This window comes from Nycticebus coucang, chromosome 12 (assembly GCF_027406575.1).
Source record: "Nycticebus coucang isolate mNycCou1 chromosome 12, mNycCou1.pri, whole genome shotgun sequence".
Classification (NCBI taxonomy): Eukaryota; Metazoa; Chordata; class Mammalia; order Primates; family Lorisidae; genus Nycticebus; species Nycticebus coucang.
This window is the reverse complement of record NC_069791.1, coordinates 14391462-14414746: the sequence shown is the minus strand read 5'-3', so window position 1 is coordinate 14414746 and position 23285 is coordinate 14391462. Positions and strand designations below refer to the sequence as shown.

At 49.2% G+C, this 23285-nt stretch overlaps 3 protein-coding genes across 5 annotated transcripts in view; 1 reads left to right on the top strand and 2 right to left on the bottom strand.

The window, feature by feature from the left end:
- The window catches only part of SCN8A (sodium voltage-gated channel alpha subunit 8), a 225280-nt gene extending 209813 nt beyond the window's left edge, over positions 1-15467 (top strand). For 2 of the 3 annotated variants that reach the window (XM_053556312.1, XM_053556311.1), the window contains 4 exons: positions 121-258; positions 1307-1411; positions 6366-6636; positions 8900-15467. In XM_053556312.1, the coding sequence (XP_053412287.1) occupies positions 121-258; positions 1307-1411; positions 6366-6636; positions 8900-10047 (1662 nt within the window). In that variant the 3' untranslated portion in view covers positions 10048-15467. The remainder of the gene's footprint in view (positions 1-120; positions 259-1306; positions 1412-6365; positions 6637-8899) is intronic. The other variant, XM_053556310.1, reaches the window with a different exon arrangement.
- A 788-nt stretch (positions 15468-16255) lies between these two features.
- Positions 16256-17133, bottom strand: TMDD1 (transmembrane and death domain 1). The gene has a single exon (XM_053558095.1). It carries the CDS (start codon positions 17131-17133, stop codon positions 16261-16263), a length of 873 nt encoding a protein of 290 aa, XP_053414070.1. The 3' UTR covers positions 16256-16260.
- Positions 17134-20724: 3591 nt separating this feature from the next.
- The window catches only part of FIGNL2 (fidgetin like 2), a 28271-nt gene continuing 25710 nt past the window's right edge, over positions 20725-23285 (bottom strand). The window contains exon 2 of the mRNA XM_053557063.1: positions 20725-23187. Coding sequence (XP_053413038.1) covers positions 21185-23176 — 1992 coding nt within the window. The 5' untranslated portion in view covers positions 23177-23187 and the 3' untranslated portion in view covers positions 20725-21184. The remainder of the gene's footprint in view (positions 23188-23285) is intronic.

The following is a 23285-nucleotide window of genomic DNA, read 5'->3' as shown; positions in this document are numbered from 1 at the left end:
AATCTAGAGCTCCCGCCTGAACATGTGCTCAGAATTATGGCTGATGATCTTGGCATGTCAGAATCACTCACCTGATCCCCAAACTAGGCGCTAACTCCCTGTTTCCCTGTTCTTTGACAGCCTGATGAGCAGCCTCAGTATGAAGACAATATCTACATGTACATCTACTTTGTCATCTTCATCATCTTCGGCTCCTTCTTCACCCTGAACCTGTTCATTGGTGTCATCATTGACAACTTCAATCAACAAAAGAAAAAGATAGGTCTCCTCCCCTCATTGTAGTGGTCAACCCAGAAGAAATACTTGTGTCCACTAGAAAGAAAATGCCCCTTTCTTTCTCTAAAATCCATGTCATGTCATTTTGGCCCTGGCCCCACTGTACATGAACTTCAACCAGCTCCCTCTGTTTAGGGCTGGATTTTGCAGCTTGTGGTTTACCACATTTACTAGTAATTTTTTTTTTTTTTTTTTTTTTTTTGCAGTTTTTGGCCGGGGCCAGGTTTGAACCCACCACCTCCAGTATATGGGGCCAGCGCCCTACTCCTTAAGCCACAGGTGCTGCCCACTAGTAATTTTTTATTCCTGAGACCTATTCTTGGTTTTGTTCCCCACCAGAAGGAGGTTCTCAACTTGTGGGTCGGGACCCACAGGAACTGTATTAAAGAGTCCTGGCATTAGGAAGGTTGAGAACCACTGAGTTAGAGAGAACCTATAGTAACAGAGGTGAAGAAGAAAGAAACAGGTGAACAGCTATAGCAAAAAGTAGAACTTTTCTCAACTTGTAATTATCCATTTAATCTCTGGGCAAATTGGGATTTAAGAGGCTATCATTGGGAAATTTACTTCCTTACTTGTTCCTGGTCGTTAACAATTTTTCCAAAGCAAATTGAAAAGATTCTTGTTATTTATTTTGTAAGTCAAGTCTGTCCCAGCAAACTGCGAGAAACATTTTAACATGCTTTTTCTAGAATTTGTTTGGAAAGCAGACCAAGAAAAAAAATGTCATACTGTAAGATGTAACTATCTTCAGAGTCACAGCTCCCTTCCCTGAGCGTCTATTATTGCCCCTTTCCTTTCTACCTGGTAACTGTCAGATCTTAGAAATCCTGAGCTAAAAACCAGGGCAGCTGTATCTTTGAATTAGAATAAGCATCCCAGACCTGCCCACTCTGGGATACTTGTTAGCTATACTGGCCTCTGGAGAGGAAAGCAGACTCCCTCAGTTCTCAGGTTTGCGGAACCTTAGGTCCAGACCCACAGCATGTGAGAGCATGTTGTAATTGTGTTTTCTTTTTCCCTCCTTTACTTCGGAGGTCAGGACATCTTCATGACCGAGGAACAAAAGAAGTACTACAATGCCATGAAAAAGTTGGGCTCAAAGAAACCTCAGAAACCTATTCCCCGTCCTGTGGTAAGTGCGCAGGCTAAGGGCATAGTGAGAACCCACATGGAAAAGCACTGCTAGAATAACTGCAGAGGAGGGAAAAAGGTAAGTGATCGCTGGCTGGTGCCCACCAGCCCTCTCCTAGCCACTCAATCCAAAAAGATGTGTGTGAGACAGCAGAGCAGCAGGGATTAAGGTCTGGGCAGCTTTTCTATCGGTCCTTGATCTATGCTCTGAGCCTTCCTTGGGAAGCAGCCAAGAGTCAGCATGTTAACCACATTGGCTACAGCAATGGGAGAGATGTTTTAAGAGACAACCAAAAATTAACAAAGGAAAATGGTAGTGAAAGTTGCTGTCTTGGGTGGCGCCTGTGGCTCAAGGAGTAGGGTGCCGGCCCCATATACCAGAGGTGGTGGGTTCAAACCCTGCCCTGGCCAAAAAAAAAAAAAACTGAAAAAAAAGAAAGAAATTTGCTGGTCTTCTACCAGTTTGAAATATGATTTGGTCGTTATTTTTCAACTTCTTTACTCCATAATTATGTTTCTGCAGGATGTGTCTAGAAACTAAAATAATGCTTCTGGCTATTTGTGGGAGCAGAAAAGGCAAAACTAGGAGAGTATGGCGCCCTGATTTCCTCTCTTGAACTGAGTCTTTTGTAAAACAGCTTTGGGGGGCTGAGAATCGGCTTTACTGTTACGTTGGTGGTTATCCTTTTGTTTCAGAGAATAAGATGCCCTGTTTTGAATCCGTATACCCAGCTGGGTGGGACATAAACCTTACCCCCCCAAACCAGGCTCAAAGTTCTTCTATAACTTTCATTTGGCAACTTTAAAGAAAAAAAACAAAAACCAGCAGAACCTTTAAAATAAAAGCTTACCAGGCAGTCTAGTCACAGAAAAAAAAGTAGAGCTACTTTGTTTAAATCAACAGTTGGAATTCCATAGCATTTTCCCCACTCATCCCTCTACCCTACTCCTGGCATATCCACTTCACCAACTTTTAAGGCAGTGGTTCTCAACCTGTGGGTCGTGACCCAGAGGAACTGTATTAAAAGGCTGTGGTATTAGGAAGGTTGAGAACCACTGTTCTAAGGGAAAGGAAACCCCAGGGTTTAGCCGAACAGTTTGAAAACCACCAAGTTAAAGTAATCCTGAAAATGAACATGTGCCTAGACACTATTAAAAAATGATGAAGGGAGGCCAGGCATGGTGGGTCAGACCTATAATCCTAGGGCTTTGGTAGGCCAAGGCAGGGAGATCACTTGAGCCCAGAAATATGAGGGTGCAGTGAGCAATGATCGAGCCATTGCACTCCAGGCTGGTGACCAAGTAAGATTCTTTTAAAAAAATGTTGAGAATCTTAAAGAGAAATTTTTGTATATTACCTTGGTGTTAACACTTTCCATTATGTGATAGAAATGGTACTAAAGAGAATGGGAAAGAATTAACATTTCTCATTTTTTTTTTTTTTTTTTTTTTTGGTAGAGACAGAGTCTCACTGTACCGCCCTCGGGTAGAGTGCCGTGGCGTCACACGGCTCACAGCAACCTCTAACTCTTGGGCTTACGCGATTCTCTTGCCTCAGCCTCCCGAGCAGCTGGGACTACAGGCGCCCGCCACAACGCCCGGCTATTTTCTTTGTTGCAGTTTGGCCAGGGCTGGGGTTGAACCCGCCACCCTCGGCATATGGGGCCGGCACCCTACTCACTGAGCCACAGGGGCCGCCCAACATTTCTAAAGTTTTGTTCAGTTCTTTATAAATGGGAACCTAAGTATATTTTCTTCCATATTGAAGTATAAAAACTTAGACTGGGCATAGTGGCTCATGCCTGTAATCCTAGTACCCTGAGGCCGAGGTAGGTGGATTGTCTGAGCTCACAAGTTTGAGGCCAGCCTGACCCAAAGTGAGACCTCATCTCTAAAAAAATAGCCAGGCATTGTGGTAGGTGCCTATAGTCCCAGCTACTTGGGAGGCTGAGGCAAAAGAATCTCTTGAGCCCAAGAGTTTGAGGTTGCTGTGAGCTATTATGCCACAGCACTCTACGAAGGGTGACAAAGTGAGACTCTGTCTCAAAAATAAATAAATAAAAATTTAGTGTGGTAGGAAACACTCATAAAAAGAGGTTAACATTGAGTCAGCAAACGTTTATAGATCTCGCACTATGCCCCAGGCACTAGTCATAGTGTGATTAACAAATGGAGCTTATAATACAGTGGAGGAAATAGATAATAAATGAAATGTAGAATGTTGTGGGGGGAAACTTAACAGGATTGTGGGATGGATCTTTTGCAGCATAGTAGTCAAAGAAAATGTCACCAGGGTCTGCTTGGGATGAGGAGAAGCCAGAGAGCTAAGTAAAGAGCTTCCAGGCAAAGGACAAAGGCCCACGTAGCAGGAAACATGAGTGTGGCCAGTGGCATTGAGCCAGGGGGGAACATGAGCAGAGCAAGGTGAGACTGACAGGTTCACAATAAGGATTGTGTGCAACAACCCTCCCTCCAAGCTATTGAAAGGCTATAAGTTAGGGAAATGACAGGATTCCTTTACATTTTTAATAATCGCACTTGCTACTGTATGGATACTGCATTGTTCAAGGGCAGGAAAAGGAAGCAAGGAGACCAGTTAAGAGACTGAAAAAGCCCAGATAAAAGACAGTGATTAGAGTAGGCCCATAGAAATGAAATGTAGCCAGGCACAATGGCTCACACCTGTAATCCTAGCAGTGTGGGAGGCCTAGGCAGGTGGATCGCCTGAGCTCAGGAGTTTGAGACCAGGCTGAGCAAGAGGGAGACCCCGTCTCTACAAATAGCCGAGGGTTGTGGCAGCCACTTGTAGTTCCAGGAGGCTGAGGCAAGGGGATCACTTGAGGTCAAGAGTTTGAGGTTGCTGTGAGCTGTGTATGACACCACAGCACTCTACCCAGGGTGACAGAGTGAGACTAGTGTCTCAAAAAAATAATAATAGTAGCAATTAAAAAAAATAGAAATGGAATGCAGTAGATGAATTCAAGTTATATATTTGGACGAAGAGTCAAAAGATCTTCAGTGATCAGATGGGGGGATGAGGGAGAAGAGAGAGAATGATGACCCTCAGATTTCTGGCCTGAGAGACTGGATGAATAATTGAGAGAGGAACAAGCTGGGTGAAGGGAGAGGGTAAGGACTTGGATCTGCCCTGGACTTAAGTTTGAGGTGCTTATGCTTACCAAGGAGAAACAGGCAGTAAACAACTCAGGACCTCGGAGGAATGGTGTGGTCTGGGGATGAAAATCTTGAGAAGCTTAAGTATATAGTTATCACATAAGAATAGATGGGCTCATATACAATTTTAATGCAATCCCTATTAAAGCTTCACTGTCATACTTTATAGATCTCGAAAAAAATAATACTTCATTTTATATGGAATCAGAAAAAACCTCGAATAGCCAAGACACTACTCAGAATTAAAAACAAAGCAGGAGGAATTATGCTACCAGACCTCAGACTATACTATAAATCGACAGTGATCAAAACAGCATGGTACTGGCACAAAAACAGAGAGGTAGATGTATGGAACAGAATAGAGAACCAAGAGATGAACCCAGCTACTTACCATTATTTGATCTTTGACAAGCCAATTAAAAATATTCAGTGGGGAAAAGATTCCCTATTTAACAAATGGTGCTGGGTGAACTGGCTGGCGACCTGTAGAAGACTGAAACTGGACCCGCACCTTTCACCATTAACTAAGATAACTGGATTAAAGATTTAAACTTAAGACATGAAACTATAAAAATACTAGGAAAGAGTACAGGGAAAACTCTTGAAAACATCGGCCTGGGCAAATATTTTATGAGGAGGACCCCCCTGGGCAATTGAAGCAGCATCAAAAATACACTACTGGGACCTGATCAAACTAAAAAGCTTTTGCACAGCCAAGAACACAGTAAGTAAAGCAAGCAGACAGCCCTCAGAATGGGAGAAGATATTTGCAGGTTATGTCTCCGACAAAGGTTTAATAACCAGAATCCATAGAGAACTCAAACGTATAAGCAAAAAAAGAACAAGTGATCCCATCGCAGGCTGGGCAAGGGACTTGAAGAGAAACTTCTCTGAAGAAGACAGGTGCACGGCCTATAGATATATGAAAAAATGCTCATCATCCTTAATCATCAGAGAAATGCAAATCAAAACTACTTTGAGATATCATCTAACTCCAATAAGACTAGCCCACATCACAAAATCCCCAAACCAGAGATGTTGGCCTGGATGTGGAGAAAAGGGAGCACTTCTACACTGCTGGGGGGAATGCAAACTAATATGTTCCTTTTGGAAAGATGTTTGGAGAACACTTAGAGATCTAAAAATAGATCTGCTAAGGCAGTTGCCTGTGGCTCAAAGGAGTAGGGCGCTGGCCCCATATCCTGGAGGTGGTAGGTTCAAACTCAGCCCTGGCCAAAAACTTCAAAAAAAAAAAAAGAAAATAGACCTGACATTTGATCCTATAATTCCTCCATTAGGTATATTCCAGAAGACCAAAAATCACATTATAACAAAGATATTTGTACCAGAATGTTTATTGCAGCCCAGTTCATAATTGCTAAGTCATGGAAGAAGCCCAAGTGCCCATCAAAACTGCAAATGGATTAAGAAATTGTGGTATATGTACACCATGGAGTATTATGCATCCTTAAAGAAAGCTGAGATAGGAAGATTACTTAAGCCTGGGAGGGTGCAGTGAGCTATGATCATGTCCTTGTGCTCCAGCCTGAGCAATAGAGCAAGGCCCTATCTCTAAAAAGAGAGAGAGAAAGAGAAATGTGTTAACTTCAGAAACTTAGCGAGGTAATACTGAATTTGGACTCCATACATGTACCTGATAGAGAAGCGAGAGAGAGCTGGCCAGTATCATAGAGAATATTTAATTTAACAGGGTGGCAACTTCCTGAGATCTGCTAGGAAAGGCTATCATAAATCCTTTTGTATCTTCCTTCCCTCCCCAGAACAAAATCCAAGGTATCGTCTTTGATTTTGTCACTCAACAAGCCTTTGACATTGTTATCATGATGCTCATCTGCCTTAACATGGTGACAATGATGGTGGAGACTGATACTCAGAGCAAGCAGATGGAGAACATCTTAAACTGGATAAACCTGGTCTTTGTTATCTTCTTCACTTGTGAGTGTGTGCTCAAAATGTTTGCCTTGAGACACTACTACTTTACCATTGGCTGGAACATCTTCGACTTCGTGGTAGTCATCCTCTCCATTGTGGGTGAGTGGGGTGGGGACAGTAGGGGAGGGAAAAGGACCTGACTGGCCTTGAGGATGAGACTTCCCCAGAGAGCAGAGAGGCACATAGGTCTGAAGTACAACTGGTCGTCTCATAGCTTAAGCCCTGTGTGCCCCTAAGTTGTCTTGTGGGCCTGCCTGGCAGGTTACAGAACAATGAGTTTCTTCTGAGTGTTTGTAGCAATAGTCTTGGACTGTAAATTATGTGGCTCAGGAAAAGAAAAAGATATGATTTAGTCCTTGCTTTCAAAGAGTTCAAAGTCAAACAAAGAATATAAAAGAAAGCTGTCATTAAAAAATACAGCTACAAGCTGGGCACAGTGGCTCATGCCTCTAAATCAGCACTTTGACAGGCTGAGGCAGGAAGATCACTTGAGTCCAGGAGTTCAAGACCAACCTAGGGAACATACTGAGACCTCTGTCTGTATAAAAATTTAAAAATGAGCTTGGCACAGTGGCATGCATCTATAGTCTCAGCTACTTAGGAGGCTGAGGTGGAAGGATCCCAGGAGTTCAAGGGTGTGAACTGTGATTGAGCCATTGCACTACAGCCTAGGTGATAGAATGACTCCTTGTCTCTTAAAAAAAAATTGTGTGTATAGATATAATAGAAATATAAAATGGAAAAAGGAATGATTGTTAGGTTAGATATTATTAAAATAATTTAGGAAGCTCTAGAGGCAACGGTTGTGGTAGGGCTGCTACTGAGGGCAATGCTTATTTACTGGAATTTTACCTTGGGCCGGTTATAGTTTGAGAGTTTCTTCGCCTGTGTTATCGCCCTATGATATCTTCACTGTATAGATGTCCAAGGTCAGTCAACTAGGAGGTAGCAGATCAAGTTGATCTTAAAGTCCATATCTTTCACAGTAGTAACCGTGTGCATTTTGCTCCATCTTAAAAACATGGTAAAGGTGATGTCCTGGCAGCAGGCAGAGGAAAGTACCAGCCTATTGATTGCCCTCCCAAAACTTTTCTTTGCCTTCCTGAAAGGCATCTCAAATGGTCAAACTCTGTCTTGGTTCCAGGCAGATTTGACTCATTTATACTAGCAGAGAGAGTATGCTCAAGACCCATGGGGACCAGCTCCCAAGCTCCACAGGCCAGACTGGAGTGGTGGCTATGGACACCAGAGGCAAGTTGTCCTCCCTGGGCCAGTGCCACCCTCTAGTCCTGTCCTCCAGAACAACATGTCCAAAAGTGTGTTGATAAATGGAACACTAAGGCCATACATTTCTCCCTAAGAAAAGAATCCCATGATGAAATTACTTCAGGTAACCCTGTGCATTAGATTTCTCCCTGGAGTCTACGGCCATACCACCCTGAACACGCCTGATCTCGTCTGATCTCGGAAGCTAAGCAGGGTCGGGCCTGGTTAGTACTTGGATGGGAGATTTCTCTCTGGAGCATCCTAAGTCTACTGGAAGTCCTGCAGTAAAGAATTCTATTTAACCTGAAAAATATACTTTATTTTGTATATTACTTGAATATACTTCATTCAAGTAATAAGAATGATATCTCACATTTTAACAGAATATACTATGTGCCAGTCACCATTCTAAGTGCTTTACACATGTTAATTCATACAATATTCACAACAACCCTCTACGAATAATGAGAAACTGAGGTACAGGGAGATTACCGAGATATGTGGCTGGTGAGTGAGTGAGGGTTCAAGCCCAGCCCTTGCCTCTAGTCCATGCTCCTAACTCCCGACAAAACACACTTGGGATGATGCTGCACTTGTCCACTGTTCACAAATCATTGAGTGTGATAAAAAAAAAAAATCCACAGACCAAGTCATGTCTCATATTCTCACGGGTATATATATATATAGAGAGAGAGAGAGGAAATTTGATAAAATCCTAGCTTCTATTAAATCTGTGTGTTAGTCAGGTACTGTGGTACATTCCTGTAATTCTAGATACTCAGGAGATCTGAGGCAGGTGGATAGCTTGAGCCCAGTAGTTCAAGATCAGCCTGGGCAACGTAGTGATACCCCATCTCAAAATACAAACAAAAAACAGTAAGAGTCTGCATGTTAGGCACACAGTCATCTATTCTGTTGTTTATTTTTCTCTCTGTTTGAAACACGTAATTTCTTTCATTATAAGCATTCAGACTGGACAGAAGGCACTCAGTCTGCAAAGTCCTTTGAACTTAAAGGTTCTACAGTACCACATAAAAAAAGTAGAGAAAGGTATCTCCAATCTCAGTAACATAACTTCTTCTATTCCCCTTCTTAGGAATGTTCCTGGCTGATATAATAGAGAAATACTTTGTATCCCCAACCCTATTCCGAGTCATCCGATTGGCCCGAATTGGGCGCATCTTGCGTCTGATCAAAGGTGCCAAAGGGATTCGCACCCTGCTCTTTGCCTTAATGATGTCCTTGCCTGCCCTGTTCAACATTGGCCTTCTGCTCTTCCTGGTCATGTTCATCTTCTCCATCTTTGGGATGTCCAATTTTGCATATGTGAAGCACGAGGCTGGCATCGATGACATGTTCAACTTTGAGACGTTTGGCAACAGCATGATCTGCCTATTTCAGATCACAACTTCAGCTGGTTGGGATGGTCTGCTGCTGCCTATCCTAAACCGGCCTCCTGACTGCAGTTTAGATAAGGAACACCCAGGGAGTGGCTTTAAGGGAGACTGCGGGAACCCCTCAGTGGGCATCTTCTTCTTTGTAAGCTACATCATTATCTCCTTCCTGATTGTTGTGAACATGTACATTGCCATCATCTTGGAGAACTTCAGTGTAGCCACAGAGGAAAGTGCAGACCCTCTGAGTGAGGATGACTTTGAGACCTTCTATGAGATCTGGGAGAAGTTTGACCCTGATGCCACCCAATTCATTGAGTACTGTAAGCTGGCAGACTTTGCAGATGCCTTGGAGCATCCACTCCGAGTGCCCAAGCCCAACACCATTGAGCTCATCGCCATGGATCTGCCAATGGTGAGTGGGGATCGCATCCACTGCTTGGACATCCTTTTTGCCTTCACCAAGCGGGTCCTGGGAGATAGTGGGGAACTGGACATTCTGCGGCAGCAGATGGAAGAGCGGTTCGTGGCATCTAATCCTTCCAAAGTGTCTTACGAGCCAATCACGACCACACTGCGGCGTAAGCAGGAGGAAGTATCTGCAGTGGTCCTGCAGCGCGCCTACCGGGGACATTTGGCAAGGCGGGGCTTCATCTACAAAAAGACAACTTCCAATAAGCTGGAGAATGGAGGTGCACACCGGGAGAAAAAAGAGAGCACCCCGTCCACAGCCTCCCTCCCGTCCTATGACAGTGTGACTAAACCTGAAAAGGAGAAGCAGCAGCGGGCAGAGGAAGGAAGAAGGGAAAGAGCCAAAAGACAAAAAGAGGTCAGAGAATCCAAGTGTTAGAGGAGAGCAAAAATTAAATATTATACAGATTTAAAACTTGCAAGTGAAAGATTGTTTACAAACTTCCTGAATATTATCAATGCAGAACAGCTGTGGAGACACTTTAACCTGAAGATCTATACCAAATGTAGTCTGCTTATCATGTAACACACATGGTTGCATCTTGAGCAGTGACCTGCCAAGGGCAAAGGACCCTGCTCCCCGGACTCACAGATTTTCTAATGCTTGGACAGGTGGTTACTGCATGTTCCACATCAGTCACTTAGGACAAAACTAAAAAACAGGATACAAAAACAGAGGAGAGGCTGCCGGGACCAGCATATTTCCGTTGCAGCCAAATGGATTTTATTTTTTCATTTTATTGATTCTCAGAAGCAGAAAACATCACTTTAAAACTTTGTTTGTTCGTGCAAACTATATTTGCATTCTTACATTAGTTAAGCTAAGCAGAAAAAAAAAAAAAACACACACACACACACACACATTTAGCCCATGTCATTTAATTGTCAGTTTCTTTGACATAAACAGCATCTTCTCCACATGGGCTTCACATGGTTTTGAGATGGGTGGGGGAAAACAATCAGGTTTCTTCAGGCTGAGGAGGACTTGCTCAGGCTGATTCCAAACATTGTGCTTGTTCAATGCGTAGAAATGATTTGCATGATGGCATGCCGTGATCAGAAGTCATGCATGAGATCCATACACCACAGGACACTACTAATCCTGTCCCCTGCATTGGCTCAGACTTTGGACAGGACCGGCCCTGCACCGTTCACTGTATTTGGAGAAAATGGTAAGAGTTCCATACCGGCTACAATTTTATGAGTTCTTTAAAGTCTTTCATATACCTTCTGGGTAGAGAAGCAAAAACCTGCTTCCCTACCAGAGCACTACCATCACCAACAACAAAAAACAAACCCCATCCAACAAGCAGATGGATCCGTTGCGTGTATCTGTTTAACAGACATCTCTAACACACAGCCATTGTTGCACACTTTGCAAGGTGAACTGTTTAATGCTGCTCTGTGTCCAGTACATGGGGGAGACTTTGATCCTGAATGGCTTGTACTATTAATGTCACTATAAAACCAAATCCTAGGGCTAAAAAAAAAGTTCATTTGTATCTTGCAATATTTTTGATGATTGTTCAGCCTTCATACTGGAGAACTGACACTTATTTGGGGTAGAGATAAAACTGCTATTCTAAGTAGCATGTTATCTCTAGGGGGCAATTTAGAGAACTTAAAATGACCTTTCATTTGGAGTTATGGGGTGCCCACTTCATTTAGTATCATGTCCTCTGCATTGTGGCTTTCTCCATGCTTGGGTCAATATGGAGAGGGGTTCAGATATTCTGAACTGACCTTTCTCATTTGTGGAGGGGTTGTTGCAGGCTTATACACTGCATGATTCCTCCTGCCTCCATCACATTTGTTCACCAAGCGGAGCTTCCCTTACTCACAGAGGTGGGTGAGGGCAGCAACATTGGGGTTATGGCTGTGATTTAGTTCATTTATTATTAGAATAATAGTCACTGGTGAGAACTGAAGTAGAGATGAAGCCGCCTCTGAACTAAGCCCACCTGGTTTCTTTACTGCACTGAGAAAGCAATTTAATATTCTTTATGACGTTCCAACTTCCCCTAGCGCATTCCTTTGCAGCTGGTTTTGCTGTCTGCTTAGTGACCTGCCCATCGTCATTGAAGGGTGGCTTCTAGGGGAGTGTCATATCTTCCATTCCATCCCCTGCTTTAGGGAAGACAGTTTTTAGTTCAGGGGGTTCTCATATGATGATTATAGATTTCAAAGCCAAGATGCTGCAGTTGAATGTGTCAGGAAGTCTATATGAAGAGTGAGGAGAGACTTTAACATGGGAACCAAATCAAACTAAATTCCTCCTGCACCATACAGTGGGGGCGGGGGCCAAACCGTAATCAGACACACCAGTCTACCTTGCAGTAGATTCACTTTGGAGGTGTTTTCACGGTCCACTTGACTAGTTTTGCATAGAACAAACCACAGCAAGTCAATAAGTAGAGCTTTTTAGCTTGTTGGACTATTAGAAACTCTGTCCAGCTCTCTTAAGCCTGCTTCTGCAGCATCCTCTGTAGAATTTTGTACTACACCCGATGCCAGATTGGGAAGGCATTTCTTTCGGTGACCCTGCTAACTGCTAGGATGAATGTATAGTAACATGTACAGGCTACATTGTAAACAGCACAAAACAGAAGCTGACATGTGGTTATTCTTTTTAAGAAAATTATAAATACTGTAATATATAATTTTATTTTATTGGCATGCCTTTTTGTAAATACAAATTATTAACTTACTAAATAGGAAATGGCTTCTGGCTTATGCCATTGTCATGTTTATTTTTATTTTTTATACTTTTCTTTCTTCTTAGAACTTAGATGCTGTCAGCCACTGTACATCCCCAAACCAGACAGACAGACAAAAAATTTTTTATTGCTAATGGTCTTTTCCAAAACAAAATATATATATATATATTTTTGTTCCAATGTGCAATAAATTCTAACCACTTCTATGCAAGATTTGGCTAAACTTAATCATTGTTCTTAGGCCTTGAGATGGGCAGCACAGCCGTAAGATCCCATGGGGTACACCCACTGCTCACGCTAGCAATGTCATTAAGCTGCTAGAGCGTACTGATGGGACTTTTCTTGAGACCTGACTTGTTCCCTTCCCCAGCTCCTGATCCCAGCCCAGCAAGCTGTCTCTTCAGTAACACATGGGCCTTGGTATCTGGCATCCATCAGCCAGCCTCATAGGAAAGAAGCCACCTCCGCTCTGTTTAAAGTTTCATTTTTAAGTGGGTGGGAAAAACACTTTTCCCACTTTCTTATCCCACACACCCTTGTCCCTCCATCCACCTGCTCGCTCATTCAGTCTCACTGACCCATCCTGCTCCACACCTCTTCGGTAGTAAGTGACACCATCACCAGCAGTTTACACCCACAGTTAACAGGCATTGAATTGAAAGAATCAGTGATGACGTTTCTGCACGTCTTCACTGAGTGAGTAAGCGGCAATGCTTTGCCAAATATTAACGAAGCCAATCAAAAAGCTGCAGCAGCCACAGTATCACTGCACATATATATATATAGATATATAAATAGAATATAAATATTTATTTTTTGTAGCCAGGTCCTTGGTGCAGTATTTATACTCCTCAATCCACCTTAAAAAAAAAATGGACAAAACGTAAAAAGACGTATGATGCTGTTAATTTAAAATGCAAAGCCAAAGCCACGAGCAGCAGCCAATACAGTTGCTGGTTTGTGTGTGCAAAACACTTTACCCTCTTCTTCCCTTAACCTCCTTCTTGCTTAGGATGAGGAGACTCCATAATTTAAAGCAGAGGGTGAGAGCAGGAAAAACTTGCCAAGTCAATGTGACCTACTCTCAATTCTTCCTAAATGAGCCACTTTTGGCATCAGAAGTTGACTGGGAAGAGATAACAGAAACTACCAGTCAGAGCTCCTGGAGTGACCGCGCCCAGAGTTCTTTTATTTTTTGCCGCAACCAATATAAACCTGTAAAAGACCAATAGTGAAGATTAGTGTATTACGAATGCATGGAGGCTAACGCTGCCCTACATGAGACATGATGAAAAGTACATCACTACTCTAAACTAAAAGGAAACAAAATTAAAATGACCCTTTTTACTGTACAAGGGAAGCCTGTCTTGGTATGTGTTTGTTGCTTGACTATCCCAATTCTTGAGTCCTAGGAGGGATCTGGGAATTGGGACCTTAGTACATTTGGGGAAAGCAGGGGTGTAGACGAGAGAGAAATCAGAGGGTCTCTCACAAAGGTCCGGCTGAGAAGGACAGACCGGAGAGAAAAGCAAGGTCCTGACTCCCCAGGTCCCCAATCACCCATTGCACATGGCATCCCCTCCCCCCAACCACCAGCTGGTGCTTAAAGGCCCTTAAAGCCCTTCCTCACATAATCCACCTGGCAGAGCCCCCAGAGATAATGTCAACCAACCCAGCTGGACTGGCCTTACTGCTGCCTTTTTCACCAATATGTTTTAAAAACTACCCTCATGCCCCAAAGCTAGGGCAAGCACGATGCCCAACAACCTCCACTCTGCTAGCTAGCGCTGGGCCCGCCCTCCATCACCCTACAAACCAGCAGACCAGGGCTGGTCTCCTTCACATTTGTGCAGGGGAAGGGCCCCCTCCCTTTCCTTCTCTCCCTTTCCCACTTTGGGGACATCCCTCTCTAGGCCTAGGCCATGTCTCCTGGTTCAGGAACACTCTCTCAGGAGGATCTTGAAGTGCCCACTCTTGTCCGCTCCAGTAGCTCCACTCTGGAGAGAGATGGCTGGTAGGTCAGTCCCCATCCCCCCTCGGCTCCCAGCCTCCAGGCCTGCTGTGGAGGTGAAATTGCCATGGGTTGTGTCTTTGTGACTTGAGTCCTGGGCATCTTTAACGATGCCTCTTTCTTTTTCCCAGATGTTGCCCAAAGTTTTGCAAAAAGCTTCGTTCATTTTCAGGTACCCCTGCCCCCTAAAGAGTCGACTACAACTAGCCAGCCAGGGGGACATCAGGAGAGAAGAGAAAGTCTGGGTTGGGAGGGGACCAAGGTTTGCAACAGAGTTCATGTTGTTCAGCTCTGTGCTTTCTTGGATTCCCTTCCCAAGATTACCAAGACTCTTCTCCATTAAACTGCTCCTGAGGCACCCCCTCCCACTGTCCCCACTGCTATTTGCTGTACATAGAGGCTAAGTGGGGAGGGGTGGCGGGCGTGCACATGTGATGTGTGTGTGTGTGAAGAATGTATATAGGTAAAGGGGAGTGTGGTCCAGTGGTTCCAGAAAAGGGACAGAACTCCTGTGTTCTATCCCTAGGTTGATCACTGGCTCACTGTGTGGCCTTGGGCAAGTCACTTAGCCTCTCTGTGCCTCAGTTTCCCCATCTGTAAAATGGGGATAATAATACTGACCTACCTCACAGGGGTGTTGTGAGGCTTTAACTAAATGTTTTGTAAAGTGTTTTGAGATACAGAGGCAAAGGCATTAGGGAAGGGCAAAGTATTATTTGGACGTAAGGAAGCTGAAATGGTACCATAAATGCTGCTATTCTGAGAGCCATTTTAAACTGCACTGCTCCAACCACCCCCGCTTCTCATCACCAGGACAGCAGGTCGAGAAAACGTCTTTCCTTTCACTTGCTTCTGGGGTTTGTGATTATTCTAGACAATTTTTCTTTCCCTTGCTGTATCTCCTCCCTCACCCCCTCGACTTGTTTCTTGTTCTGTTTATGCGGAAATGGCAGAAATGCTTGAGAAATGAGAATGTATTAAGTGGATTGGAAGTTTATAGTATGAAATTTCAATTTTACTTTGTACTGTACATCTTTTTACTTTAGAATTTGCAATAAAGGGTTACGTCAATCTTTGTTTTCAACTCTCCTCTTGGATTGGCCTGTCATTCTGTCACTGCTCTCATCCTGAAGCCCTTTGGACAGGGGAAACCAGTGTCAAGCTCTCCCACTTCCCAGGACCCCACAGTTCTCATCTAAGATCCTGTGGCAGACACAGTGTCTGTGAGGGCTCATGGGGCTCAGCCAGGCAGCGCCCCAACCACTGGGAGGTAGGTGGGAAAGGTTTTAGGGCTTCACTTAGAACTTAAGATTATTTGCCTGAATGGGGCGGGCACGCTGGAGCCAGTGCCCTGCCTAAGAGCACTTCCAGCAGGGCCCCAGGGTAAACCCGAGGGGGAGCTGCACATCTTGTTCTGGTCCCCATCACGTTTCTCAGGCCCAGTCTCCGCTTCCTTCAATGGCTCTGCGTTCAAAAACCTGACTATGCCGTGACTAGATTCCATATGACAGAGACAGAGACTCCTTTCTACTGGGTTTGGAAGAGTCTAGCAAATAACGTATGGAGGGTAACAGCTTACCACAGGGCCTGGCACTCAGTGAATGCCCAATAAATGGTAGTTCTTATTGCGGAATAATCGCAAAGTAAAAGGAACTTTGCCGACGAAAACTGGAAGGTCTGCCTCCCTGCATCCATCGGCCCCTCCTCTTCCATAGGCATCCTCACTGGTTATGCCGTTCATCTCCAACAAACTAACAAACCTTTCGGAATTTAACTTTTATAATCCGTCCAAAGCAGCACTCCACCGGGATTGTGCTCCCATTTTACAGTGGAGCGCGCCAAGTTGAGGGAGAATCTGGCGCACCTACAGCCCAGGCCGGGACGCAAGCTGCTCTTTAATCAAAAGCGGCTTTGTTTCCCACCAGCTCTGGGCCTCAGCGGGCCCGACCCGGGGAGTGGCGGGCGGGTCGCCGTCGCCGCCAGTGATCCACAGCGTGAGCACGACGAGCAGCGCCCCGGTGCCCAGCGCTCCCACGAAGCCGGTGAGGAGGCCGAGCGCCAGCGGCCCGGCCCAGCCGGTGGGGTTCCGCTCGTACGGGGGCTGGGGCAGGCGTTCCACGATCAGCTCCAACTCGTCCCAGTTCAGCGCGGGGGCCGAGGCGCGCCGGGGGCGCGGGACCGGGGCAGAGGGCACCGCGGGTGCGGCGGCGCCGGGCGGCTGCAAGTAGCGCTGCCCTGACTTGCGCAGCTGCAGCGTCGCCTGCTGGTGAAGGTTCTTGCCCAGCTCCCTGGCCACGTCCGGGCGGCCGCTGCGCCGCAGGGCCCGGGCCACGCGGTCCCAAGACAGAGATGAAGCCTGGGCAGCCAGCCAGGCCGCCAGCGCCTCCCGGCAGCCGTCAGAGACCTCCCCTGGCTCGGACGACCAGCCCCTAGTGTCCTCTGTCGGACCCTCGGCCGCTTCCCGCCGCCGCCGCCACCGCCGGCCTGGCGACGCCGACGTGGTCCGCCGTGGCTCCGGCTGCGCCAGCCGGTCCTCGGAGAGCCGGGCGAGCTCGGCCTCGAAGTCGGGCGCCGGGGCCTCCAGGAGTGACCGGAAGTGGTCGCACTCCTCCGGGGTCAGCAGCTCTGCCAGACGGACGGCCGCGTGCGGGCCCATGGCGTCCTCGGCCCCCGCCGGCCCCGGCGTCCAGGCCCACAGTGCCAGGACCAAAGCACCCGCCAGAGCCCGCGCCGGCATCGCGGGGCGGGAACGTGGAGCAAGGGCTGTGCAGGAGGAGGAGCTTTGCGGGACTGCTCCGAACGCCCACGGCAATTGTGGGCGGGGCGGCGTGGAACGTTCTGGGACTAGGACTGAGTGCCAAGAGGGAACTCCCTGCACACGGGAGCGGGAATCAGATTTTAAACACTTGGGGGCTGGGCGAGGGGCTCCAACACGTCCAACTTGCAGGAGGGTCTCAATGAAACTCAGGAACTAGAGCGAGAAGGTTTGCTACATCCAGGGGTGGGTCACCCCTATCGCCCCCAGAAGGCTACGATTCTCATACTGATGCGCCTGCCCTAGGCCTCCTGGTTGTCCCTTAATACCTTAAACTTGGCAAGACCCCACATCTCTTCTAATTTACCGCCTGACCCCTCACCCTGCTCCGGAAGTCCTAGACCCCTCTTGCTTTCCATTATCTCCAATATACATTTCCTAAATTCTCGTTACCTACCAAACACCAAATATTTGGTATTTAGTAAATGACTCCAACTTCCCGTTCTCCCACCCCTGCACTAGGCCAAACCTCTCGCCCGCATAAGGTTAGCACCTCGTCTGGTCCCCATCCCACCCACACACACCAGGGCCCTGCTTACCTAAACTTGTTGCATTTCCCCCCAGGCCTGCACTGGCTGCATGGACCACGCCTCCCAGGTGCCTCTGGGAAGCCCTGCCAACTCACGGGGAAACTACTTAGCCATGGCTCCATTAGCGAGGGACCCCCCACCACAGCACCCTGCAGCTGTATCATATTACTGTCTCTCCCATTAGACTATAAGGTTCATTTCTCTCCTCATGGCAACTAGTGCATACTAAGTGTTTAGTAAACTTAAGACAGGGTCTCACTATGTGGCCCTCAACAGAGTGCTCTAGCGTCATAGCTCACAGCAACCTCAAACTCTTGGGCTCATGCTATCCTCTTGTCTCCTCCGGAGTAGCTGGGCCTACAGGTCCTGCCACTACAACCAGCTATTTTCTTTCTTTTTTTAGTAGAGACTCTCAGTCTTGCTCAGGCTGGTCTCCAACTCCTAAGCTCCAGGGATCATCCCAACTTGGCCTCCCAGAGTGCTATGATTACAGATGTGAGCCAGGTAAGACTTGTTGAATCAATGTGTGAACTCTTTAATTTGCAAATCAGCCAGCCCTTCACGAAGGTTTCATTGTGGAGCTCCAGCTCCTAACACAGCATGGCTCCACCCAAGAGTGCAATACAAGTGTAACTAACTAGCTCTGTTCAACAAGATCTGCTGCAGGGTCAGTCAGCAAACATAGGAGCCCTTCCACACCCCTCAATGAGAGAGGCTTCAGCTCTGAGCCTCTGAGAATTCAGAATTCCAAGCGGGTTCCCTATCCAGAGGCTTTTCACCCTGCAGCCTCAGCACTTAGTTCTTGGTAGGCACTCACTGTGCCAGAGCAAATAAGGCGAGTCCCAGGATGATTTTTTTGCTGAAGGAATAGCAACATGGACAAGGCCCCATGCAGACTTTGGTACCCCAGTATTTCTCATAGGGCTCCCCACATCCCACTGCCCCCAAGAAATCCCCTGGAAACCACATATCACTTTAATACTGTGTAATATTTTCTTTTAAAATACAGTCTTTTCTGAGGTAGACCACAACTGCAGAGCATCATCAGACAGGAGATAAATACGTCCATGTACAACACGTAGCAAAATGAGGTAGAAATGGTTAGAACTGGAGAAGAGGATCCCAACCCCAATCTGGATAGAGGAAGGAGAGGGCCAGCTTGCAAAGTCTGCCCTCCCCCACACACTGCCCCTGGATTCTTTGGTATGCCCCCCCCCAACATTGCCAGAGCTGGACCTGCCCTCCCCTTACCTGCCCCAGTGCCTATGAGGTAGGTGCCAGTAGACTGGGGGCCATCTCCTTGTGCAAAGTTCCCCAAGCCTGGGAAACAGAAAAGCCCAGTAGAGGAAGTGGTGGGGCCCTGGTCAGAGCTGCCTGCCCCTTGATGGGAAGGCTGGGATCCCAACCCCATTTCCCTGACACCCTCCACCCCCCACCCCCCACATACAGACACCTGAGAGCGAACCCCCTCACTCCATGCTCCCTCTGAGGGTCTTTCACCACCAAGACCCTGTGGCCTACTGCTTCTGAGGGACCAAAGCCCTGTGATAAGCTGGCTCCAAGGAGAGGAGGGTCATAGAGAGACCAAGGGGGGAAGAGGGAGAAACAGAGCAGCTTTCCTGTTAGTATGTCTAGGCCAGCACAGGCCCTGAGCACCTTGGCACCTGAAATGTCCCCCTTGAAACACCTCCCCCTCTCCCGCCTTGCAGGGGTAGGAAGTGGTACAGACTCCAGGAAATATAGGGGCAGGCAGGGAATGGGAAGGGAAGCCAAGGTAGGATAGAGAAAAGGAGGCAAGGAGGCTGTTCCCCTCCTTTGGACCAAAGATCCGATCTGTGATCAGGGCTAGATAGGAGACCAAACTGCTAAAGCACTATCAAGGGAAAACCGGTGGGAAGAGGAGGAATATGGTTTCAAGAGAAAAGTGTTCCTAGCCTGGTAGAAAGTGTGGGTAAGGGCTTCAGGCATAGGACTCTATAGGGAAAACCAGGAAGGCTCTACAAACAGACCCTTCTCCTGTGAGGGATGCCCAGCCCTCCTCAGAGCCTCCCAGCAGGGAAGGTAACTGAGGTCTAGCACCTGACTTTATGCCCAACCAGACTTGTGGCCAGACTGTCTTTCCAGATGGGATCCCTTTAGCATAAGTTATTGGGGATCTCTGCCAAGGCCGGGGCCAGGTAAGGTGACCACTATGAGGGCTTTCTGCTGGGGTCACCTTCCCATTTGTGGAAAGCCTATGTCTGGTCTGGGTCAGGAAGTGAGCAAGGGCATCCCAACTCTGGATAACTCTTCACGGAAAACACTAAGCTGAGGGGTGGGGCCCAGAGGGAGAGCAGCAGGAAGGGGGAAAGACCTAACCCCTCTCTCAAATCCCACGCCCCTGCCCACAACCTCAGACCTGGGGAGGAAGCCCTTAGAAATACATTCTGCTTCTGTCCCAGGAACAGCTGGGGTTTGAATGAGGCCTCCGGGTCTTCCTCTCCCCTTCCCTGCAAGTCTCACTTTCTGAATCTTCTGGGAGAATTTACTCCCCAAGTTGGGGGTGAAGTGGGGGGAACCCCAGGAGAGCAGCCAAAGCCTAACATTCCTTCTAAGGTCAGTTTCTTCCTGAGTTGTCAAATGAAAAACAAAACAACAACAACAACAAAAAAAAAAACAGCAAATTCTACACAATCTTACAAAAATAAGAGGCCTAAAATATTAAACAAGCTACATTTCTGGGACTTCCCTCAAAAACAAACCCCAGAACCCCTTCTTTGGGTTTCTTCTTTTTGCTTGACCCTGCCCCCAACACCCAAATTTTAGCTGGGTGAGGAACTACCAGGTGGAAAGGAACGCCCTGCTCCCCCTCCTCTTCAGTCCCTGGGCCTCCAGGTCTCTTGAAAAGGGACACTGCTAAGTAAGACGGATGGAAGGCAGAAAGAGGCATGAAAGCACAGGGCACTGAGGAGCAAGGGATTGGGACAGAAGCACAGAGGTGATTCATGGAGAAATGGGCAAGGAGGACGAGGCAAAAGATAAACGGGATGGGGGTGGCAGTGACAGGCAGAGAAAAGCAAGCTAATACGGAGAAAACGGTGGGAAGAGAGGGAAGGAGAAGGCTGCCATTCACATCGAGGAGACAAAAGAATTGTGGCAAGAGAGCAGGAGTTCCTGAGGCTCCGGTGCCAGCCCATGCCAGGACTGCTCCGTCTGCCGGGCGGAGATGGCGAGCTTCTCGTCCACAATAAATAGGAAAAACCTGAGTACACGGCGCAAATGGCATGTATCTGCCTGGCAGAAGCCTTTCCCCTCCCACGAAAAAACATCCACGGACAGAGCCCTCCCGTCCCCCACCCCACATTCACCACTCCGGCACCTCCCACCCGGGTTTGGTCGATGACATCCCTCTCAAGCGGAAGAGGCAGGAAGGGAGGAGCTCCCGCAGCCTCCCCAGCGCGCCATCAGTGTCCAGAGCCGTACATTTTGTCCCATTCCACGAACGAGTCCAGCTCCTTGGGGGAGGCCCTGGGGCCCACCTTGGCTACCGCCGCCTCTAAGTCCTTGTAAGAGAGGGGTCGCTGCAGCCCCGGGAGGCCCGCCCCGGCCGCTGCCTGCTGGCATAGCTGCCCCAGTTCGCCCCCAGAGAAACCCTGGGTGGCCTGCACCAGGGCCGCGAGCTCCGGCTCGCTGAACACGCAGCCTTGCTTGGCCAGCGCCCGCTGCAGGATCTGCCCGCGGGCCGGGCTGTCGGGAAGCGCCACATAGAAGCGAAGAGCGAAGCGCCGGCGGGTCGCCTCGTCCAGAGCCGCGGGCCGCGATGTGGTGCCCACGACCAGCACGCCTTCAGCCCCTGCGCCGCAGCTGCCGTCCAAGCAGGTCAGGAGCTGCAGATGCAACGCGCCGCCGGCAGCCGCGCCATCGTCCCGGGCCGGGAGCAGCACGTCCAGCTCACTGACTAGAAGCACCGCGGGCGGGCGGCAGCGCGCAGCCGCGAAGGCGGCCTGAAGTAGGCGCGCGCCCTCGGCGGCGCCGGGCGCAGCTAGGGTCGCTCCGCGCAGGCGCAGCAGCGTGGCGCCCAGCTGCGTGGCCAGGCAGCGGCCCAGCAGCGCCTTGCCCGTGCCGCGCGGTCCAAAGAGCAGGACGGTCCGCGGCGGTCGCGGGCTGCCGGGGTAGGCGGGCGGCCTTAGCAGGGGCCACACCAGCTTCTCTTCCAGCGCCGCCTTGAGCGCGCGTTGGCCTGCCACATCTGCCCACTGCACCGGAGGCCCGCAGTCCACCATCTTGCTAGTCACCAGCTCCAGGGGCCCCGGGTCCACACCTTTGGGTGGCTCCCTTGACGGCACCGAGAAGCCCCCACGGGAAGCTGGCACGGGGCCCCGCTCCGGAAACTTTTCAAAGGGCTCGAGTTGTGGGCCGTAGACTGGGGAGCCCAAACCCTTGAGGGGGACGCCACTGCCGTACTTGCCCGATGCCTCCTCCGCGGCTCCCAGCGGCTTGGCCCGAAACCCGTTGCCCGGACACTCGCCGTTGTCCCCGGCGGGATAGGAGGCGCCGTCGGCCGCGGCCTTGGCGGGCTCGTAAACGTACTTGCGGTAGCGGGCCTCTGCGCCCTCGTCGGTGGCTTTGCGCTTCAGCGACGCCCCGGCCTCCGCGCCCGGAGCGGCAGTCTGGAAGCTGTAGGAGGTGGGCGCTGGCCGCGGCGGGGCGGGCGTGGGCAGGGCCAGGTGCGTAGGCGCTGGCAGGCCCGAGGTCAGGTAGGGGGCTGGGCCGGGGCCTGGGGGCGGTGGGAGGGTGCCGTAGCCCGGCTGTGAAGCGTAGCTCCCCGCAGGGTAGTTGTACAGAGGCCCCGAGGGGCCGTACCCAGGCGGCGGCGGCGGTGGCGGGGGCTGCAGCAGCGCAGCGGGGGGCGGCGGGGGCAGCGCGGCGCCGGGCTGTGCGCAATAACCCTGCGCCAGATACCCTCCTCCGTAGCCCGCTGCGTACTCTGGCGCCGCCGACGGGCCCCCGCACGCATTGCCGGCGTAGAGGGGTTCAGGCAGGTTCCCGGCTAAACCCGGGGAGCCCCCGAGACCCCCGGAACCGCCCCCAGTGCCCGACTTGGTTCCCGCGAGGCCCTCGTGAAGTGAGGCCAAGGGATAAGGTGGCTCTGGCCCTGGCCAGGGCTCGGGGTCCCCCTTGGCGCCGTTGAGGAAGGTGGCGTCGCCGTAGCCGCCTAGGGCGGGGCGCTCGTAGGGCGAGTCCAGGACCCCCGAGTACTTCTCTGCGTAGCGCTTGAGTAGGTTGGAGGCTGTAAGGGCGGAGATGTCGTCGTGTGCCCAAGCGTAGTGACAGCGCTGGCGACCCCCAGGGGGCAACTCCAGCTTGTGCGCCGGCGACGGGGTGGTAGAGGAGACGTCCAAGTGCTGCTCTGGCCACTGGTTGAGGGGCTGGGCGTGTTCCGGTGTCCAGTGCATCTTCGACAGAGCTGCAGGCAAGAGGGAGGAGCAGCTGGTGAGGTCCTGCATGGCCCCTGAGGACCCACCGACAGACCGCCAGACGTGGCCATAGGCCAGTCGGCTTAGA